The 19,977-nt window shown below is 44.6% G+C and overlaps 1 protein-coding gene across 3 annotated transcripts in view; it reads right to left on the bottom strand.

The window, feature by feature from the left end:
• Nucleotides 1-6,684: 6,684 nt before the first annotated feature.
• Nucleotides 6,685-19,977, bottom strand: part of ZFYVE26 (zinc finger FYVE-type containing 26) — a 70,700-nt gene continuing 57,407 nt past the window's right edge. The window contains exons 36-44 of one of the 3 annotated variants that reach the window (XR_011648318.1): nucleotides 17,407-17,604; nucleotides 16,547-16,746; nucleotides 15,195-15,336; nucleotides 14,863-14,922; nucleotides 13,214-13,396; nucleotides 12,572-12,616; nucleotides 10,004-10,314; nucleotides 8,991-9,051; nucleotides 7,958-8,588 (exon numbers count right to left, since the gene is read on the bottom strand). Coding sequence is in view for 1 of the 3 variants with exons in the window: in XM_058293227.2 (XP_058149210.1) it covers nucleotides 10,111-10,314; nucleotides 12,572-12,616; nucleotides 13,214-13,396; nucleotides 14,863-14,922; nucleotides 15,195-15,336; nucleotides 16,547-16,746; nucleotides 17,407-17,604 (1,032 nt within the window). In the remaining 2 variants the exon portion in view is untranslated. Of the gene's footprint in view, nucleotides 10,315-12,571; nucleotides 12,617-13,213; nucleotides 13,397-14,862; nucleotides 14,923-15,194; nucleotides 15,337-16,546; nucleotides 16,747-17,406; nucleotides 17,605-19,977 lie in introns of all 3 variants that reach the window. The other 2 variants (XR_011648317.1, XM_058293227.2) reach the window with 2 other exon arrangements.

Raw genomic sequence — 19,977 nt, 5'->3', positions numbered from 1 at the left:
ACCAAGCCCTGATAATTCCTTTACCTAAATTCATAGCTTTTCTCCCTTCTGGTCTTCCTTCTCTCCTGTCTTCTGGCCCTGGGCCTCACATGCTGAAATTCACCTAGAAGAGGCTACAGATGCCCCTCTTTTAGCCAATTGACCAAAGAAACAATGTGAATTGGCTCTAGTTCTAAAGCATTCAAAAGGCTTTCTGGGGGAAAAGAAAGCCCTTTTCTTCAATAGCAAGTGGACTTAAAAAAAAAACAACAACCAAAAATATTCCTTTATATTATAGAAATTTTCAAATAGACAAAAGCAGAGAAAATAGTATCGTGAATTCTCATGTACCGATCATTTAGTATCAACTCTGTCAGCATTTTGTCAGTCTCGCTTTATATATTTTCCCCATTACACTTTATCTGGGGGGGGGGGTGACACATAGTTTAAAGCACATTTCCAACATCGCATTTTTCATCCATAAATATTTTTCTGTGTGTTTCTAAATAAGGGACTTTGTTGTTGTTGTTGTTTTAATTTATTGAAATATACCACTCATACATAAACATACATAAACAATAAATGTATAATAGTTGTGAACTTACAAAACATACATAGCATCAAACAAACATATATAACATCTCACCCTACCACCGATAACTTACATTATTTTTTTTTTTATTGACTTTGTAATAATATTACATTAAAAATATATATGTGAGGTCCCATTCAACCCCACCCCCCCCACCCCCCCTCTCCCCCCCCAACAACACTCGTTCCCATCATCATGACACATCCATTGGATTTGGTAAGTACATCTTTGGGCACCTCTGCACCTCACAGACAATGGTCCACATCATGGCCCATACTCTCCTCCATTCCATCCAGTGGGCCCTGTGAGGATCCACGATGTCCGGTGATCATCCCCGAGGCGCCATCCAGGGCAGCTCCACATCCCAAATACGCCCCCACCTCAAACCTTTTTAATTAATGATTAAAGAGCATTGTCAAAATATTGCTACTAAACAAAAGTATTTTTCCCCTAACCAATCCGATTATTATTATCTTTTTATCATTTATATATGAACATATATAAACAATTAAGTCTATAGTAAAAGTTGTGACATACAAAGCAAACATGCATAACATCATATAGGGGTTCCATACATCAACCCTCTACCAACACCTTGCATTGTCATGAGACACTTGTTACAAACTATGAAAGAACACTGTCAAAATCTTACTACTGGGAAACGGACTTGGCCCAGTGGTTAGGGCGTCCGTCTACCACATGGGAGGTCCGTGGTTCAAACCCTGGGCCTCCTTGACCTGTGTGGAGCTGGCCCATACGCAGTACTGACACATGCAAGGAGTGCCCTGCCATATAGGGGTATCCCCCGCGTAGGGGAGCCCCACGCACAAGGAGTGCGCCCCGTAAGGAGAGCCGCCCAGTGTGAAAGAAAGTGCAGCCTGCCTAAGAATGGTGCCACCCACACAGAGAACTGACACACCAAGATGACAAGATGACTCAACAAAAAGAGACACTGATTCCCATGCCGCTGACAACAACAGAAGCAGAGAAACAAGATGCAGCAAAGAGACACAGAGAACAGACAACTGGGGTGGGGGGGAGGAGGGGAGAGAAATAAATAATCTTAAAAAAAATCTTACTACTAATCATGGTTCTTATCTTATATTTGGTGTGTTTTTCCCCAACCCATCCTATTATTTTTTAAGTATATTTTTTATGATAGAAGTTGTAAGCTTATAAAACAATAATGCACATGGGCAGAATTCCCAAACAACACCCCTCCATCAACACACCACAATGTGGTGGGTCATTTGCTACAGAATAAAATAATACCATCTGATTATTGCTATGTCCATAGTGTACATTTGGCTCACATTTTCCATACTACCTCAGTATCAACACAGCCCTGGCAATCACTAATCTTCATTTTGCCTCTACATATTTGCTTATTTGGGATATTTCATAAAAACGGAATCATACACTATGTGGCCTTTTGTATCTATCTTCTTTCTCTTACCATAATGTCTTCATAAATCTGTATCTGTCGTCTTTCTCTTACCATAATGTCTTCATAAATCTGAAGTTTATTCCTTTATATAGCTGATTAAGTTTCCATTGTATTTACACCTGTTAAAGGAACTCTAAATTGACCTTCAGGCCCTGGGTTACAAAATGGCTCTGGTAAAGAAGCCACACAAGGTGGACAGTTTGGAGAACAAGATTTAGAGGAACTAGGACTAGAATGAGGCCTGAACTCTGCCCAATCAGTTTCGGGAACATGTTTCCTTCTGCCTGGATGTTCCAATAAGCTGCTAGAACTGAGGTCGCCTGACAGCCGCCATGTCCCGCTTTTGGGGGGAGGACTATAAATTCCCAATGCCCTGGCTGCTTTGGAACACCCGCTTTTACTTGGTGTTTCCCAATTTGCAAATTGTTATACTGTTAAGCTCTCTTCATTCTATTTACTGTAGCAGGCCTTTTGACACACCACATTTTGTTGATCCATTCATCTGTTCATGGGCATCTGAGTTCCTTCCTCCTTTTGACTTTTGTGAATAATGCTACGAACGTACATGTATGAGCACACATATTTTTGAGCACCTTTAAAAAAAAAGATTTATTTATTTCTCTCCCTTTCCCCACCCCCCCAGTTGTCTGCTCTCTGTGTCCATTCGCTGTGTGTTCTTCTGTGTCCGCTTGTGTCAGCAGCACCCAGAATCTGTGTCTTGTCTTGTTGCATCAGCTCTCCGTGTGTGTGGCGCCATTCCTGGGCAGGCTGCACTTTCTTTTGCGCTGGGCGGCTCTCCTTATGGGGCGCGCTTCTTGTGCGTGGGGCTCCCCTACGTGGGAACACCCCTGTGTGGCACGGCACTCCTTGTGCGCATTAGCACTGTGCATGGGCCAGCTCCACACGGGTCAAGGAGGCCCGGGGTTTGAACTACAGACCTCCCATGTGGTAGGTGGATACCCTAATCACTGGGCCAAATCCGCTTCCCAGCACCTTTTTCAATTATTTTCAAGCAAGCCTGACCACTTAACAGCCTTGCTCTCCCTCTTCCCACAGGGGAGGAAGTTGCAAAGTCCCCCAAGAAAACACCCTAGAACGTGACTGGGCAAGGGGGGGGGATAATACTGCAGAAGCAACCAGTATAGATTTACTGCTAGGACCTATAATCTGCCTCCTAGGCTGTTGGGTCCAGTGGAGACTGGTGACAGGCTAAGGGAAGGAAGAACAGTAAAAGGAAATATGTGGGTAGGAGACTGGGCTGGTGAAGAGCCTTGCTGACCCTAGAGAAGCAAGGATAACCTGAAAACCAAGAGTCTGGAAGGTGAAAGGCAAGCATACTAGGCTGCTCTGCTGTGTAGGCCACGGGTGTGCGAGCTAAGATTCAACACAGGCACGTGGGCTGGTCTAAGAGATCAGCAGGAGACGTGGTGAGGCAAGGCTTGGGGTGGTGGTGGGCAGAAGAAACAAAGCCATGTTTGGGCTGCAAAGGGGGCATCTCTGGCTGTCACTTCCTGGCAAAATGCTGGGACTTGGTATTGGCAGCATGGGGCTCTTGAACAAACCCGCACACAAGGCTTGGGTTCCTTCACTTTCACACAAATACAACGATTTTTTCTTTTTTAAAGATTTATTTATTTCTCCCCCATTCCCCCTGTTGTCTGCTCTCTGAGTCCACTGGTTGTGTGTTCTTCTGTGTGTCTGCTTGTATTCTCATCAGGGTGACCCTGGGAACTGATCCTGGGACCTTCCGGAGTGGGAAAGAGGCTATTACTCTCTTGTACTACCTCAACTTCCTGTTTTGCTACATCTTCTTATTTTCTCTCCTTTGTCTCTTGTTGTATCATCTTGCTGTGCCTACTCTCCATGCTGGCACTCCTGTGCAGGGCAGCTTTCCCGCGCTGGGTGGCATTCCTGCATGGGCTGGCACTCCTTGTGGACCAGCTTGCCACGTGGGCCAGCTTGCCCTCATCAGAAGGCCCTGGGCATCGAACATTGGACTTCCTATGTTGGATGGGAGCCAAGTTGGTGGAGCCATGTCCGTTTCCCCAAATACAACCCTTTTTATTAAATTAGAATCATCTATAGAAAGTCTTTTCAGAGAGAACAAGAATTCTAACATGTTCAAAAGATTGTTCCCTGATATATGTGGAATCCTTAGGTTATGTTGTCTTTGTAATCCTTTGATTCCTTTGCCAGACTATTTGCTAGTATGCTTGGCTTAAGGAAGGCCATACTATTCTTGATTTGTGTCCAATATCTGAAATCTGAACATTTACAAAACCTCTGTGTATGTTCCCTAGGATTCTCAGAGACCTTGGAGTCAATTGCTGTGGGGTTGAGCCTTGGCAAGCTCAGACAGGTGCTGGGATGGAGTGGTGACTCTTAACCACAATGCTATGCTGCCTCTCATAGAAAGAAGATTTGTGAACTATTATTTGGCCAGGGAAGATATTTTGAATCTAAAGATTTTTACCCTATCCCAGATTATTGGAAGTATTTATACCTAACAGTAAGTGACACCAAATATGTGAGACATGAGGAGCAAAGAATGCCCTACCCCCCGCCCCCCAACTCTCCCCCCCAAAATGGGTGTGGGTATTGATGCTACGTGTTGTTGGCATTTTTGGAATATTAAATCAAGGTTGCTCCCTTTGCTGAGATTCCAGACCCCAACATTTCTCATGGCATTCAGATGCTCCCACACGGCACAGCCTCCACCAGCACTACTCCTTTGAACCGCCTTAGGCGCAGGCTACAGCTTGCATCTCATGGGCAAGCTTACATCTTGCTTCCTGCCCAACCCCAAAAGCATTGTTTAGCCCATTCAGCCTAGGCAAGAAACCCATACCTGTCCTGGCCTCTTGTCAGGTTCCTAGAGACTTGCTGATGGGGCTTTGGTTTGGACATTTTCACAGCCTCAGAACAGTAAGCTTTTACTGTAATAAATTCCTATTATAAAAGCCAAATCATTTCTGGTATATTGCATGGGCAGCCTTTACCAAACTAAAACAATGGGAACTCTCAGGATTGAGTCAGCCTTCTGCTTTCTTGTCTCTGCTTCCTTGATTCTCCTGCAACCATGCATGCCATTTTCTTCCGCTGTATTTGCGCTATGGCTATGGTTTCCTGCCTGGCACAATGCCCCTTTGATATAGGAGACAAGATCCTGGATGAAAAGGAATCAGGGAATCACAGTTGTCCCTGACTTCTCCTCTCCTACGTGCTTCTCTAACTGTCCAGTCCTATTGCCCTATTTCTGGTTTCTCTTATGGTCTTAGCTAGCTTAGCCTAGAGGTAGAAAATCCTCTTTCCCTTTGGCTTATATGAGACTGGCCTGAATTTCTTAAAATAAAATATATGTGGGAAACTAAAGGAATAGGAAATGGAAGAAACGATATGCAAGTCAAAACCAAACAAGTTCCAGAGCACAGATTACTTAAGTGATGACTAGCTTCCAGATTATCTTGGTTGACACCCAACACTTGTCCAACTGAAATCTGTGTACACCACCACCATGCCTCCAAATCCTGGAGCTACCTTGTGTATTAGGCCTCTTTCAAATTACAAGCTATTAGTAGACACCCACCTTGAGCAAACTTAGGCCTTAAAATGGAGTATTTCACTCATGAACTCAAGGAAAGGACAGGGATGTATCTCAGCAATAACTAGAACTGGGGGCTCAAGCAAGACCAGGATCCTCTTCCTCCTGTACTTGCATATCCCTGAATGCAGACTTCATTCTCTCCCATTCAGAATAATTTCCTTCAAGTGGCAGGAAACTTGGCTGATGAAAACCCCAAAACTTCACACCTGATGGTTTTTAGTATTTAAAAAAAGTTAGATCTGGCTTGAGTCTCAAATTTACTGTGAAATATTTAGTTGTGATTTAAGAATGATTTAAGAATAAAGGGGAAAGAATCATGTAAGAATGTAACAGCTGAAGAGATGGCACTTCAAATCAGCAGGAAAAGATGGAATAGCAAAAAATGGTGTTTGACAAATAGTGAACCAAATGAAAATACAGATTCCCTACCTCATACCATTCATTAAAACTAACATTAGATGGATTAGAAAGCCAAAAGCAAAATAATTATAAAATTATTAGAAGAAAATGTCTGTAAGTTCTTGGAAAAGGGAAGGTTTTAAGACATGAAAAGCCAAATGCATATGGGAAAAGGAGTAAGAATTCACATCTAGTGGGAGGAGCAAGGAGGTGAGAGGAAGTGGGGAGCTGGGAAAAAAAGCTCCCACGTAGAAGTGCCATGGGCCTTGGGGTACTAACACTGATAGAATTTATACACACACACACATACATATAAATAATAGTGATGAGGAGGAAGATGCTAATAGCTAACATACTTTGGGACTTACCAAGTGCCAGACATTACTCTAAGCACTTTACATGTATTAACTCACTTAACCCTACAAAATGTATTATTATTCTCACTTTTCAGATGAAGAAATAGAGGCACAGAGACATGAAGCAATATGTCCAAGGTCACATAGCCAGTAAGTGGCAGGGCAGCAATTGAGTACAGACAGTCAAGCTTTAACTCTCAACCACTATGCTATACTGTGTATAACTCCTCTTTGCAACAATCACTTATTTCTTTTTCAGAATGTTGAAGAATACAGAAGTAAACACACAAAACAAACTAGCAATATATCCTTTTTAGTGCATATATTGTAATATGTACATGATCAAGGCCAGAAAATGCAAATGGTACAGAAATCTCAAGTAAATCAAGCACAAAATGCAAAGCGAATCTCTCCCTCCCATACTCTCCTGATCTTTCTCCCAAAAGGCAACCATGGTGAACACTTTCGTGTGAGTCTCTCCAGAAAATCCAAAACTGTGGCTGCGTTTGAATTTACACAAAAGGGAGAAAAATAAAGCATTTGGCTTTTTTTCTGCCTAATATCCCTGGTGATCTTTTAATATTGCAACAACAATTATAAAAGAATTTTACAATGGTTTTTAATTGTAAAAGAATTTTTATTCTTTTAAATGGTTACAGTATATTATATTCTATGTATGTAATATAATCTATACTTTAACCCCTTTTGATAAACCTTTGATTTTTTTTTGTTACAAACTGTACTGCTATGAAGTTTAGGATTATATTTGTTTATTATATCCCTAATAGTAGGAGAGTTAATTGCAATGACTTCTTTGGGAGGCAATTGGTAAGATTTACCAAATGCTCATATCCTCTACCCAGCAATTCTGTACAAGATGATTTACTGCAGCACAATTTGTAGGGGTAATAGATGACAACAACCTAAAATGGCCAGCCATAGACTGGCTAAATAATTGTGGCATATCCTTAGGGTAGAATACTTTAGACATTAATGCTTGTTTATGCATAAATAATTAGAAACTGGCAACAATTGGTAGCCTCTGGGAGGGGACTGGGTGGTTGAGGAACAGGGATGGAAGGGACTTTTTTTTTTACCTTCTATTACCTGATGAATGTATTACCATCTCCAACCCCAACTGAAGGATAAAAAAAATCTGGTGGGAGAAGGGTGAACTAAAAATTTTTAAAACATAGGAAACTTTAGATAGTCTAACCAAAGGGTCACTGGTCATAATGGGAATCATTTAGAGCAGTGGTTCTTAACCTTTTTTTTCCATGGACCCCTGTGCCAGTCAGGTGAAAACCATGGACCCCTTACTAAGTCCACACTATACTGTGAATTATCTAATAAATATATCACACCTGCACCAACATGTCCCCACAAGAATGTTTTTTTTTTCCTTAATTTAAAGTCAAGCTCACAGACCCCTTGTTAAGAACCCCTGATTTAGAGAAAGTTCAAGAGTCGAAGGCCATCTGACCTTTCCCATTCACCCCTTCACTCTGCACAGACCATGAGGAAAAAGGATGGGGAGGCTAAGAGCAGGACAGCACAAAGAAGGCACAAAGGCAAGAAACTTGGAGGATAGACATTTTATTGTGGCTTGCTTATAGCAAAACCTTTAATCCTTAATTATGAACATTTTTAATTTTTTTTGCTGGAGACCATAGCGTGATGCACAACTGTTCTTTAGCCTCTTCTTCTGTCAATCTAGTCAATGGTTGCCATTTTATAGTTTAACTAGATAGAGAAAAGGTCAGGAAAATCTGGTCTTATCCAAATTAAGGGCTGCAAAATTTACAGCCCATTTGTGTAAAGTGCTTACATTCAGTGCAAAAGGGAAGACTCAGAAGAGCAAGCAGAATGCCAGGGGATGTTTCCTGGGAGACAGATGCATTCCTGGAGTCAAGGAGGGAAAAGCCTTTTGTCAAACTTCTCTCAAAATAGTCTAACAGGATCAAAAGTTTTAATCACAGATGTTCATAATAGTTGCTTATTTAACTATAGAAACTTGATTCAGAGGGAAATCCACAGGGCTTCTAAGCACCAGAGCATCCAGTTCCTATTTGCCTTAGTATCAACTGTCATACCAACAGGCTGAGTTCTGGTCGGTGGGATGCTCAGAGCTGCAGTGCTCTCCTTAGGCTCGTCATTTGCAAATCGAAGTCATTGAGTATGACAGGCCCTTTCTAAAACACAGTCACATCTCTGGTGAGAAGACAAGATAGTGCAGATTTTAATTAATTTGTTTTTTTCCATTATTTAGTCCTTTACTCTATAAATTCTACAGTGTCAACCACGGGCTAGACATGATTCTAGATGCTGAATAGATAGCAATGAATAAGCATTGTTCCCTGCCCTCAGAAACTTTCCTGGACGACTGGCAGACAACAGCACAGGGAGTTGGAGGCGGGGATACCAGTCCAGTGGGGTGGGAGGAAGAGGAAAGATTTTTTCAAGCTAATGCACATTAAAGATGCACTTCAGATAGTTTACTTAACCTATATGAATCAGAAGAGATTTTGTCAAATAAATTATTAAAAAAAAAGAAAACAAGAAGCCCTTCAATGAGTTTTCCCAAGTGGATTTGACCAAGTATATTTGACTTACTCTGTCCCCTCCTTCTGACTCTTGTTCCATAGGCCCAATTCAAAAGTGATCCCTTGCCTCTCTGTTAAGACACAGAAAAGAAGCATACTGTTTTCTCAATGGCTTCATCCTGTCGTCCTGAAGAGAGTGAAGGGAAGCAGGAGAGGTGGAAGTGGTTTCCTAACCAAATTGAGGGGCACAAATGGGAGGGTAATTCAGATAAGGAAAGTCTGGCCATTCCTTCCTAGGTCCTGGCTGCCATTTTTCTCTCCTCAGACTTTCAAAAAGGGAGCCATATTTTCTCACCCATCGACTTTACAGCAGGGATGTTTAAAAGTGCCAGCTCTGTACCTGTGGGCAACTTGCCTGCATCCCTATTGGAGAGGTTTGCCTTTTTCTATCCTCTAGCTGTGACAAGTGTCCTCCTGCCATGCCTCAGGTTCCCAGGCCTGCTCACTTACATCTGCACCTGCAGCTTTCTCATGCCAGTACCTTGAAAACCCTTCTACTCAGGCTACCTCCCAAAGACTCATGTTAATTCCTTGTGCTTGTGAGAGGAGACACTTGGAGAAGAACCAGTTTTATTCAAGAGGTAACACTGGCCCCAAAGCCATCTCTGCATTTTGGGAAGGGGAAGGAGGGAAAAAGACACAATCCTCTTGGTTTATATTTTTCTGTAAAAACCCTTCTGGTTAAGAGGAGCTGCTGAAGCATCTCCACATGGAGGGGACTATGTACAAACAGGATGACCCGGGTTAAGAACCAAAACGCAGGGAAGGTTTCCAGACTGGCAAAAGGCTAAAGTGCCTCTTCTCAAAGGAAGAGAGTTTCATTTGTTTGGAAATGCTCGGGCGTAAACAGGCGTGCACGGGAGTGTGCGCGCTGACTCACTCACTCTGAGGTAGAAAGGCTTGGCCCTCTCCAGACAAGCACACACAGGCCCCACCCAGAACTTTACAGAAACATGGCACTTGCGTGAAAGGCCCTGCCCTTGCCCAAGATGGTGAGCAGGGGCCAGACCAGCTTTATCCAACCTGGGGCGGAGCTGCGGAAGTCCCACTACGCAGGAGGAAGAGGTGGGGCGCACGGCCAGCACTCCCCTCGCACAGTGGTCAGGCTGCATGATGCTGGTCCCGCAGGATTACTTCCTAGAGCTTGAGCTGTGGGCACCCCGGGTGTGACTCGTCAGGAGCCACTGGGCACAGATATCTTGCACGACTGCATCCCCGTTGCTCTGGGCGGCCTGCTGCACCTGCTGGACGAGGCCCATGGCCCGTGAGTGTTCTTGCTTCACAGCAATTAAGTAGGCAGAACGCAGTTTGCAACATGTCAGATAGGCCCGAACCTGGCAATCAGATGGAAGAGATGATGGAAAGGAGAGGATCACCGACGAATCACCAAAAAAGAGTGGCATCAGAAAGCAGATGCAGTATCACCTACCAAACTGATAATTAGGTTGCTTGCCTTTAAGTGTATCACAGCAACTCTTCAAAATGTTCTGGACACTAAACTTTTGTACTGTACTATTTTATAGGATAAAAAGATATCAAAAATAAAAAAATTCAAAAAGAAAAATGCAGGCACGCAGGCAGATTCTGGCCTCTGTTCAATCCATCTGCTCACCCTCCCTCACTTCCCCAGGCGCACCAGCTTGCTCCTGGCTTCAAAGCCAGCACTGGCACTTTCCTTGAGTTGTGAGCTTATATTATTTGGGGGATTATTTGATTGACCATGTCTCTGTGACTAGACTTTCAGCTCAGGAGGGCGGGGATAATGTCTGCTCTTTCTACCTCTAGTATTCCTGCTGCTTAGCGCAGGATTTGGCATGTGGTAGGTGTTCAACAAATAAGCCTTAAATGAATGAATGAATGAATCATCACCCTTCCCCCATTACAATGGGCACAAAGATTCCTCTTTTCCATTTTTTGTTTTCAACTTGCTGAATTTAAAATCCTTTCAGGAGATCTGGGGGAGGGAAAGGCATACACACAATTAGAAAGGGCCTAATGAAGGCCTAATCCCAGGTTGACATGACTTTTGTGGTTTGGATTACAGCACTCTCCCTCTCATCCATAGCACGGTGGGGCCCAAAGCCTCTTCCCTCCCTGGCTCTGATCTCACCAGCACTGCTGCCTGATTAGCCAGTGTCCTGGGCTGGTGACCAGTGAGGTCCTCACCCACTGCCAGAGCACTTCCACCAGCAGCTGCCTTTCTGTGAAGGTCCCTCCTGGCTAGTGGAAGGTACTCTTCTCTCTTTGTGTCTGGGTCACTAAAAGTCTTTCTTTCCTGTCTATGCGCAATTAGATAATCTCCTACAGCTAGAAGACGTCTAACCAGTTCTGAGCTCACTAAAGTGATCAAGTCCTGCTTTTTGGGGTAGCTGCTCACTGCCTTAGGATATTAGTGCTCACTAGTCTGTGCAGGTCCAGCTAGCACCTATGTATGTTAAATATATATATATATATTGCAAGTGTGTTAAACATACAATCCCAAGTTGGTGGGCAAAATTCCTACCAAGAGAAAGACATTTTACCAGAGAGTCTGGAAGAGGAGCTGAAAGAAGCTGTTTTTTCAGCAGGACCCCATGGCCTGAGATCACCTAAGTACATTAGAATGGCTGCTGAGAGAAAAAACTGAAAGTGTTAACAACTGTCTAGATTTTAGTGTATGTCTTTCCCCTGGACAGTGCTTTTGTCCTATTGAGAGTGAGGCTCAGCGACAGCTTGAACATGAACTGTAGTCTGGGACTCAGGAGGCCTGGGTATCTGTCCTGGCCATCAGTTTCTCATTCTGCTTCTAGGAAAGCGATTCTCCACATTTCAGAATGCCAAAATCCTAACCTTTCCACAGGATCTTGTCAGGATGTTATAGAAATACCCAAAATGTTTAGAACATGCTCGCCCTCTCCCTCAACTGAAGAATGCCCTGCAAGTTCAGTCCAGGGTATTGGCAGTGCAGCCATGGGGAGCAGATCCGTGGTCATGTAAGAAGCTTAGTTTTCTTCATGAGGGACTCAGCTACCAGATCATTCCACCACTGGTGGCCAGGGAAGCTCAAAGTCTGGCTTGGTTTTCCTGTGTCTCTCCTGGCGTTTGGACCATCCTCCAGATGGCAGAACGACTGATCCTGTATTGAGCCACAAACAGGCACAGCTGGGAATACTTTTATTATGCCTGGCACTCACCACAAAGGTAATGTGACGAAAAGGGTCACTGATTTCTGACTAATCAGGCAACAGGCCATTGGCCTCAGGGAAGAGGCACCAAAGAGAAAGGACCAAAGGACATTTTTTGGTCAAGGGGTTGGGTGGAACTTTTTCTTACTGTAGAGTGTACCCACTTCCCTCCAGGTTAAAGAAGTACCTGTCTACTTTGGGACTCTCATTCAGCCAGCCAACCTAAACAAGGAGATTCAAGAGCAGCTAAGGCACATTTGTCTTGGGGATAAAGAAATGGGAAGGCAAAGGCTCAGGCAGTCCATGCTCAGGTGTTCCCCCATCTATTCCCTCCCTTCCATACCCCTATCCCAGTCTCAGCTCCACCTCTGGGTAACAAAGAAGCTGAGGTACAGGCTGTATGGAACTGTTGTGGGAGTAAGCTCACCTTGTTGTCATCGTTGTGTATTGCCTGGATCAGGCCCTCCAGCTCCTGTGCAGGAGGGGAAAACAGCAGGGGTGAGGGGAGAAGAGTTGCCCAGCATGGGAGCCAGGACCCAATCCAGTCTCAACTCAGCCATTCTGACTCCAGGTTGCGGATGCCTGCCTGAGTTTTAAAAAACTCAACACCTACTATAAGAGCAGCAAAGGAAATCTAACAGATTATTGTAAGCCTGGGGTGTTAGGGGAGAAGGAATAGCTCCCATGAGGCCCATCCCTGGCCTTCAGGGATGGATATAGTCTACTCACTCCACAGAAACCACAGTGGAGCAATTTCACAGGCAGCATGCATCAAAGGTTATCTGTCACCCCCTGACCTCTTCTAGAATTACAGAAGCTCAACTCCAGTTGGTCCATAGATATTCTCAGGATGGGAAATTAGAGGACAACTTCCTGGGGTAGCAGTTATCAGGAATTTTCTTTTTAGGGAATGGATGATTTGAGTGGGGTCATTATTGCAGAGGGCTCAGAAAGATAAGGGCATCTTGTAGAGTTTCAGGGACAATCACTGGGAATGTACATATGAGGAGGGGGATGTGAAGACACTGAAATAGAAAGGCAGAGCCGAGAGGCATGGGAGGGCGCACACCTGGGGTGGAATTCTCTTGAATGCTTCTAGACAGTTGAGGAGGATGGTGTCCCCATCACTTCTGGCTGCCGCGCCTGACTCACTGACACATTTGAGCAGCTGCCGGATCTCACTGTATTTTTCCCTCTCCACCAGCTGCCGGGCAGCTCTGCAGTAGGTTGTGGCAGCATCTAGCTGGAAGTCCTGGAACAGAGCATGGGGAGATAGGCTTAGAACAGTGGGGGCACCAGCAGGGGGAAAGGAGGCCACAGTTAAAAACCTCCCACCAGGCTCAGCATGGATAAGCCATATTGATTGTAATCAACACAGAAAACACAAATATACAGGAGAAAACAAGTAAAATTTTTAAGTTAAGCAGATTTTGGGGAAGTACCCACAAAATTCCTCATCTTAATATCTCACTTGCTGGTGTGTCACTTTCTTTTCTTTCAAAGATTTATTATTAATTTCTCCCCTCCCGCCCAGTTGCCTGTTCTCTATGTCCATTTGCTGCGTGTTCTTCTTTTTGTTCGCTTCTGTTGTCAACGGCACGGGAATCTGTGTTTCTTTCTGTTGTGTCATCTTGTTGTGTCAGCTCTCCGTGTGTCCAGCACCATTCTTGGGCAGGCTGCACTTTGTTTTGCGCTCGGCAGCTCTCCTTATGGGGCGCACTCCTTGCGTGTGGGGCTTCCCTACGCAGGGGACACTCCTGCATGGCATGGCACTCCTTGTGCGCATTAGCCCTGTGCGTGGGCCAGCTCCACACAGGTCAAGGAGGCCCGGGGTTTGAACCCTGGACCTCCCATGTGGTAGGTAGACGCCCTATCCACTGGGCCAAGTCCACTTCCCTGTGTCATTTTCTGAATAGAGACTAATCAAATTCTCAAGACGAGTTCATTCTAATGAGTCCCCTTTGCCCTGGGAGATGGGTGGGGGACTGGGGGGCTGGTGTTCAGCTGAGAGGTGCCTGAGTGTTTGTGAACAGGTTCATTCATCAAACGACCCCTTTGCTAAGACGGCCAGGACAACCCTTATGCCAAAGGGCCTGGGGAGAGCTGCCTCTCTGTTTGCCCACATGGGGGGGGCCTGTGTGTATGGAGAGCTGTGCCCAGCCCTGACCAGACATTTATAAAACCACTGGCTCTTGGACACCCTCAGTCAGGGTGCTCCTCCTTGGCACCCAGGCACTGGTGGGGGTGGCTGGAGAGGCTCTGCCCTCGCGGTTTTACCATCCAGCTCTGCCCCTGACTCAGCGCCACAGCCTTGCCTGTGTCCTTCTATCACAAGCAACAAGAAATGTGCTCCTGGAACTGGCTCCCTACAGGCAGAGTGTGGAGGGGCTTGCTGCCAGCTGCCCCCTCCTGCCACACTCCCCTGGGAAGGTGAGCAGAGGCTCTGCAGGAAAACAGCTGTGGGGAACTGTCTGGGACCAGTTTAAGATATTCAACTGACAGCTTTTGATGAATTTGTCCTTGGCTACCTGGCTTTTGGCTGTAGCCTAAGTCCTAAATTTGACCCAGTTTTATAATAGTCGCATTCTAGATTTTATCCTTGATGTACATGCAAATCTGCTTTCCTTGGGATCAAAATTTTCTGAAGAATAATCTCCTGCTGAACTGTGGTCAGATGCTGATCACTCTCGGCATGACCCCAAGTAACCCAAGTCATACCTGCAGGACTCGGAATGCCATTCCAAAACCATCTTCTACATTTTTCCCACCTAGCATGACCTGTGAAGGAGAAGGAAACTGGTGACTAAAGAAGCAATAATTATTGGATTAGCCCCACGGTAAAGAATGATGCTCAGAGGTCCTCATTTATTCAATTGTTCAACAAATATTTGCTGAGAGCTTACTAAATACCTGGTACTAGAGTATAAGAATGATCAAAATGGACTTGATTCCCAGCCTTCTGTGGCTCACCATCTAGTGGAGAGGCAGCCAACAATTGTGACAAGTGTTCTGAACAACAGTCTGTCAGAGGTCTGAAGCACTGAACATACCTTGCAGGCAACATCCATTTTCATGTGGTTATTTCCAAACAGGGTTGGCAGAGGCAAGGTAGTGATTTGAGAGGTCCCGGCACTTTCACAGCGGTGTAAGAACCTGGTCACTTCCATCTGCAGCTGAAGTGTATTCATGTGCCTATGGTGATGGGAGACACACACTTTAGCTTCAAGAGGGGCTTCAGGAGCGATGCAACTAGGGCTGGGTGACTGAGAAGTCATATGATGGCAACAGAAAAGGCAAATGAAATGGTGTGGTGGGAGAAGAGAGCCAAGATTCCCTCTGAGCAGTTGTGACAAGACGAGTGCCCTGCACTGCCTTAGGGTGGTGAAGGTGCGCCGCGGACCAGGCTGAGCTCGCCATTCCATCAACCAATATCTGCTGAGCACCTCTCTGCCAGGCACCATGGCAGCTGCTAATGAAACATGAGAGGTCAAGAGAGACATGAATTCTGCCCTTATAAGAGCTTACGGTTAGAGGAGAGATGAGTAATAAATGAATCCAGCAAATACTTCGTGATTAGACCACTGAAGGCAATGAATGGTAGTGGTGGCTCAGCAAGCAGAAAAGCCAAGAGGGAGGGAAGGACAAGTTAAGGGACCCTCGGCTGGCCAGTGTGACTTAGCGTGGCAGGGAGCGTGGCAGGGAGAGGAGAATGAGAGAAAGACAGAGAGGTAGGTAGCGGCCAATTCATGCAGGACTTTTTGACCTACTGTGATAAGTCTGGAGTTGAGTCTGACTGTAACATGTGATTCTAATCTACCCCTCACCCCACCTCTTCTCCTTAAAGTTCTTCTGTAGCATTTTCAGATTTGTACTAGACACCATCACACAGGGACAATTCCTTTTCAATGTTTTTCTTTCTTTTTTTTTTTTTAAAGATTTATTTATTTATTTTAATTCCCCCCCCTCCCCTGGTTGTCTGTTCTTGGTGTCTATTTGCTGCGTCTTGTTTCTTTGTCCGCTTCTGTTGTCGTCAGCGGCACGGGAAGTGTGGGTGGCGCCATTCCTGGGCAGGCTGCTCTTTCTTTTCACGCTGGGCGGCTTTCCTCACGGGCGCACTCCTTGCGCGTGGGGCTCCCCCCACGCGGGGGACACCCTTGCGTGGCACGGCACTCCTTGTGCGCATCAGCACTGCGCATGGCCAGCTCCACACGGGTCAAGGAGGCCCGGGGTTTGAACCGCGGACCTCCCATATGGTAGACGGACGCCCTAACCACTGGGCCAAAGTCCGTTTCCCTCGATGTTTTTCTTGAGGGTTCTGGGATTGTGCCTGGAGACCTTTATCACCAACCTTGGGTTAAAGCCCTTCTGCCCCACTCTGATGATTCCCTGAACCTTGAGTTACCTTGACACATCTGCTGCAGTCATCTTCTTTCGGAAGAAAGTGCTTTTCTTCCTTCCACTGCTGCGGGATGTTTCTTGGAGGTAGATCTTCAGGTGGTCCTTGGCCTTGAGCAGCCATGAGAGCTTCTCTCCCAGTTCTGTATACGTCTTTGCCTTGTGACTGAAGAACCGAATACAGGTCATGGCAGCTCGGACCTGGTCCTAATAGAGGCAAATAAATATTCTGGTCAAAGGAGATCAAGGGCATTGGGTATGGAGTGTGAAGAGAATCCCAATGAGATTTCCACCTATGAAGTCTGGTTGCTAGCATCCATTCACATTACCATCTCTATTTTATATCAGTCACTCTAAGGTCCAAGAGATCCTAAGGCAAACCAACTGGCTGAACTCTTGGCTAGGTCATTATTCCACCAGTTTCTCCATTCAACTTCTTGTCTTCACACTATCTTTGCCATTGAATAATTCAGTTTCTCTGTGATTTAGTATTGGCAACCCTCAGTCAGATGGGAGACACTTGTTTCCTCTCCCATCAGGCATCTTCCCTTAAAAATACTCAGTTTTCTATTATTCCTTCTGTATTCTGAATGCACACCTCAACCTACCACATATCTCATTTTTACCTTTACACATTTCTCGAATTCTGAAGAATGCCACTACTGGCAAGACTAAGGTTTGCCTCTTTAGGATGGAAACCTTAATTATATTTAAGAATGTTAGAAAGCAACATGGATTTACTCTAGGATTGGTTAAATAGCAAGCCCAGGCATCAAATGATAGTCTTGTTCCTGCATCTTGCACAGTCTCCCCTGGGTGGCACAGTGTCAGCAACAGAAGTAGAAGGCAGGACAGGGCTGCTGTTACCTTCATAAACTGCTGCAGCTCGTACAGAATGTGGTAGTAGTTCTTTTTCTGTAAATGTTGGCAGGCAGCAATCAAGTACTTCCCCCAGCTCTCCAAGGTTGGATCGATGGATTCTAGCAAGTTTTCCAAAGTATGTAGCTTTCCACTTTTATAGCTTGGCTGGAAAATGCCTTCTATGAAGACTTCTGGAGGACTCTCCTGGAGAAGGGAAAGGCGAGAAGTCACAAGCCATGAGTCTGGTTCCAGACTGTCATTGTCAGGGATCCACTTAATTTCCTTTCACTTACCATACTCCCACTCCCCAGCATCCTCCTAGAGCAGTCTTAAACTTTTGTGTATCACGGATCCCTTTGAGACTCCCACTCTAGCAACTCCTCCACCTCTCACCTTAGCTACTAGCTATCATCTACTATCACTGTCTCCAAATTCTCTCCTGTGATTTTTCTCTTGAATCTATCCAAATCTTGCTTTGTACTTGCAACTCCACTGAATCGCAAATCACCTCTAACCTATTATATCCAAGAGTTAATTCTTTGCCCTAATTCCACCTGATCCATCAGCCCCTTTCAATACAACTGATGGCTTCCTCCTCCTTGAAAACTTTCTTTAATTTGGCTTCCAGGACATCACCCACTCCAGGTTTTCTTTCTTTTTCTCTGCTACTCCTTCTCAATCTCCTTTGCTGATTCCTCCTAATCTCCCCAGGGCTTAGGAGGAACCTGTTCTCTTCCCAACTATATTCACTCTCTCAGTGATTTCATCTAGTCTCATAGCTTTACATATTATCTGATATTTGCTGACAATGCTTAAATCTCTAGCTCCAGCCTGTTTCTTATTCCTGAACTCCACAACTCTACATCCAACTGCTGACCCCTCATTTTTTCTTGAGTGTTTGATACACTCAAAACTGAGCTCCTGATCAGTTTCCCCAAACCTACTCTTTCTGTGGTATTCCCTTTCTCAGTAGATGGTAACTCCATTCTTCTAGTTGTCCAGGTCAAAAATATTAGACTCATCCTTTCCCCTCACACTCCATCATCAAAGTCATCAGCAAATACTATTGGTGTCACCATCAAAATACACTAGAATCTGACCACTTCCTACCACCTCCTCTGCTGTCTCCTGGCCCACGCCATCATCACCACTTGCCTGGATCATTGCAATAGCCTCCTCCCTGGTCTACCATCTTCCACTCCTGCCTCCCTCCCACCTAATGCCAACCAACTGACCTGAGTGATATGTTAAAACCTAAGTCAGGTCATGTAGTTACACTTCTGCTCAAAATCTCCCAGTGGTTTCTCTTCATACAGGGTAAAAGCCCAAGTCCTCACAATGTCCTACATGAAGTGGCCCCTGTTGCCTTTCTGACCTGATCTGACTGCACTCTCCCCAGTTCACTCCTCTAGGGCCTCACTGGCCTTTCACTTGTTGCCCCTTCACAGATTGTGCTTTCCTCATTCATATGCATGACTCACTCCCTCACCTTCTTCTGGTCTTTACTCAGTGTCACCTTCCATGGCCATCCGATCAAAAACTGCACAAACTGACACTCCCTTCCATTGCCCCACTTTGCTTTACTGTCTTATTACTTATCATCAACTCTGTATATATTATTTATCTTCTTTACTATCTCTTTTCCCACTATAATGTAAGTTTTATGAGGGCAGATAGTCTTGCTATTTTTTCACTGCAGTATCACTAGTACTCAGAACAGTAACCTGGCTATTAATAAATATTTGTTGGGTGAATGAAAAAATGATAAACATTACAGACCTAACTCCTCAGAAAAATGCACACATACTAATAAAATACTGTGAACAATTTCAGGGGATTCATTGACCTTGAGTCATTCAACCCTAGTCTATGGTGATAAAAAGGAGAGGAATTACTTTGTCATTTAGACTTTAGATTAGGAGTAACTAATGGTGAGTAAAGAAGGGTTATAAACTCCCAGAAGTGTAATCATGCTTAAGAATAAAGATAAGATATTTCAGTTCAAGGGTAATTGCAATTACAGGAGATAAAAGAGAAGCTTTCTTTTCTAGCTCTGGCAAATGTAAAGCAGGGGTAGTGCTGTAGTCAGCTTATCCCAAGATAATTAAATAAGCTGCTTAACTCTCTGAGCTAATCATTAGCTACAGGGAACAGAACTGGGTGATTTTCCTTGGTAATTTGTGTTTGGGAGAAGAAGCTTCACCTCAAAGTTCACCTGGAAACTGAGGAAAAGAAAAAAGTCATCAATTAAGCTCTAAATAATAAAACTCCTACCTTATTTTTGCAACCTAGTTAATAGTTATGATACAGTTAGTAGCTAAGGCCATAGTGAAAAAAAAATTACCCTTCACTGCCCTGTATTGTGGTTACCACAATACTGTGAACTGTTGACCTCACTTGGACCATCCTAGGAAATATGTCTATGGATTGGTAGACTTTCATTTGGCTGCCATTTTGATTTAGGGTGGCAAACTGACATTGACTTATACCTTGAGCTCCTTTAATTTTATATGACATTTGGTACAAATCAGCCAATTCCTCAGAAAGTTCACATGGAACATTCAGATTAAAAAGGGA

This window comes from Dasypus novemcinctus, chromosome 3 (assembly GCF_030445035.2).
Source record: "Dasypus novemcinctus isolate mDasNov1 chromosome 3, mDasNov1.1.hap2, whole genome shotgun sequence".
NCBI classification, from domain to species: Eukaryota; Metazoa; Chordata; class Mammalia; order Cingulata; family Dasypodidae; genus Dasypus; species Dasypus novemcinctus.
Note: the sequence above shows the minus strand (reverse complement) of the source record. Positions and strands in the feature narration are given on the sequence as shown.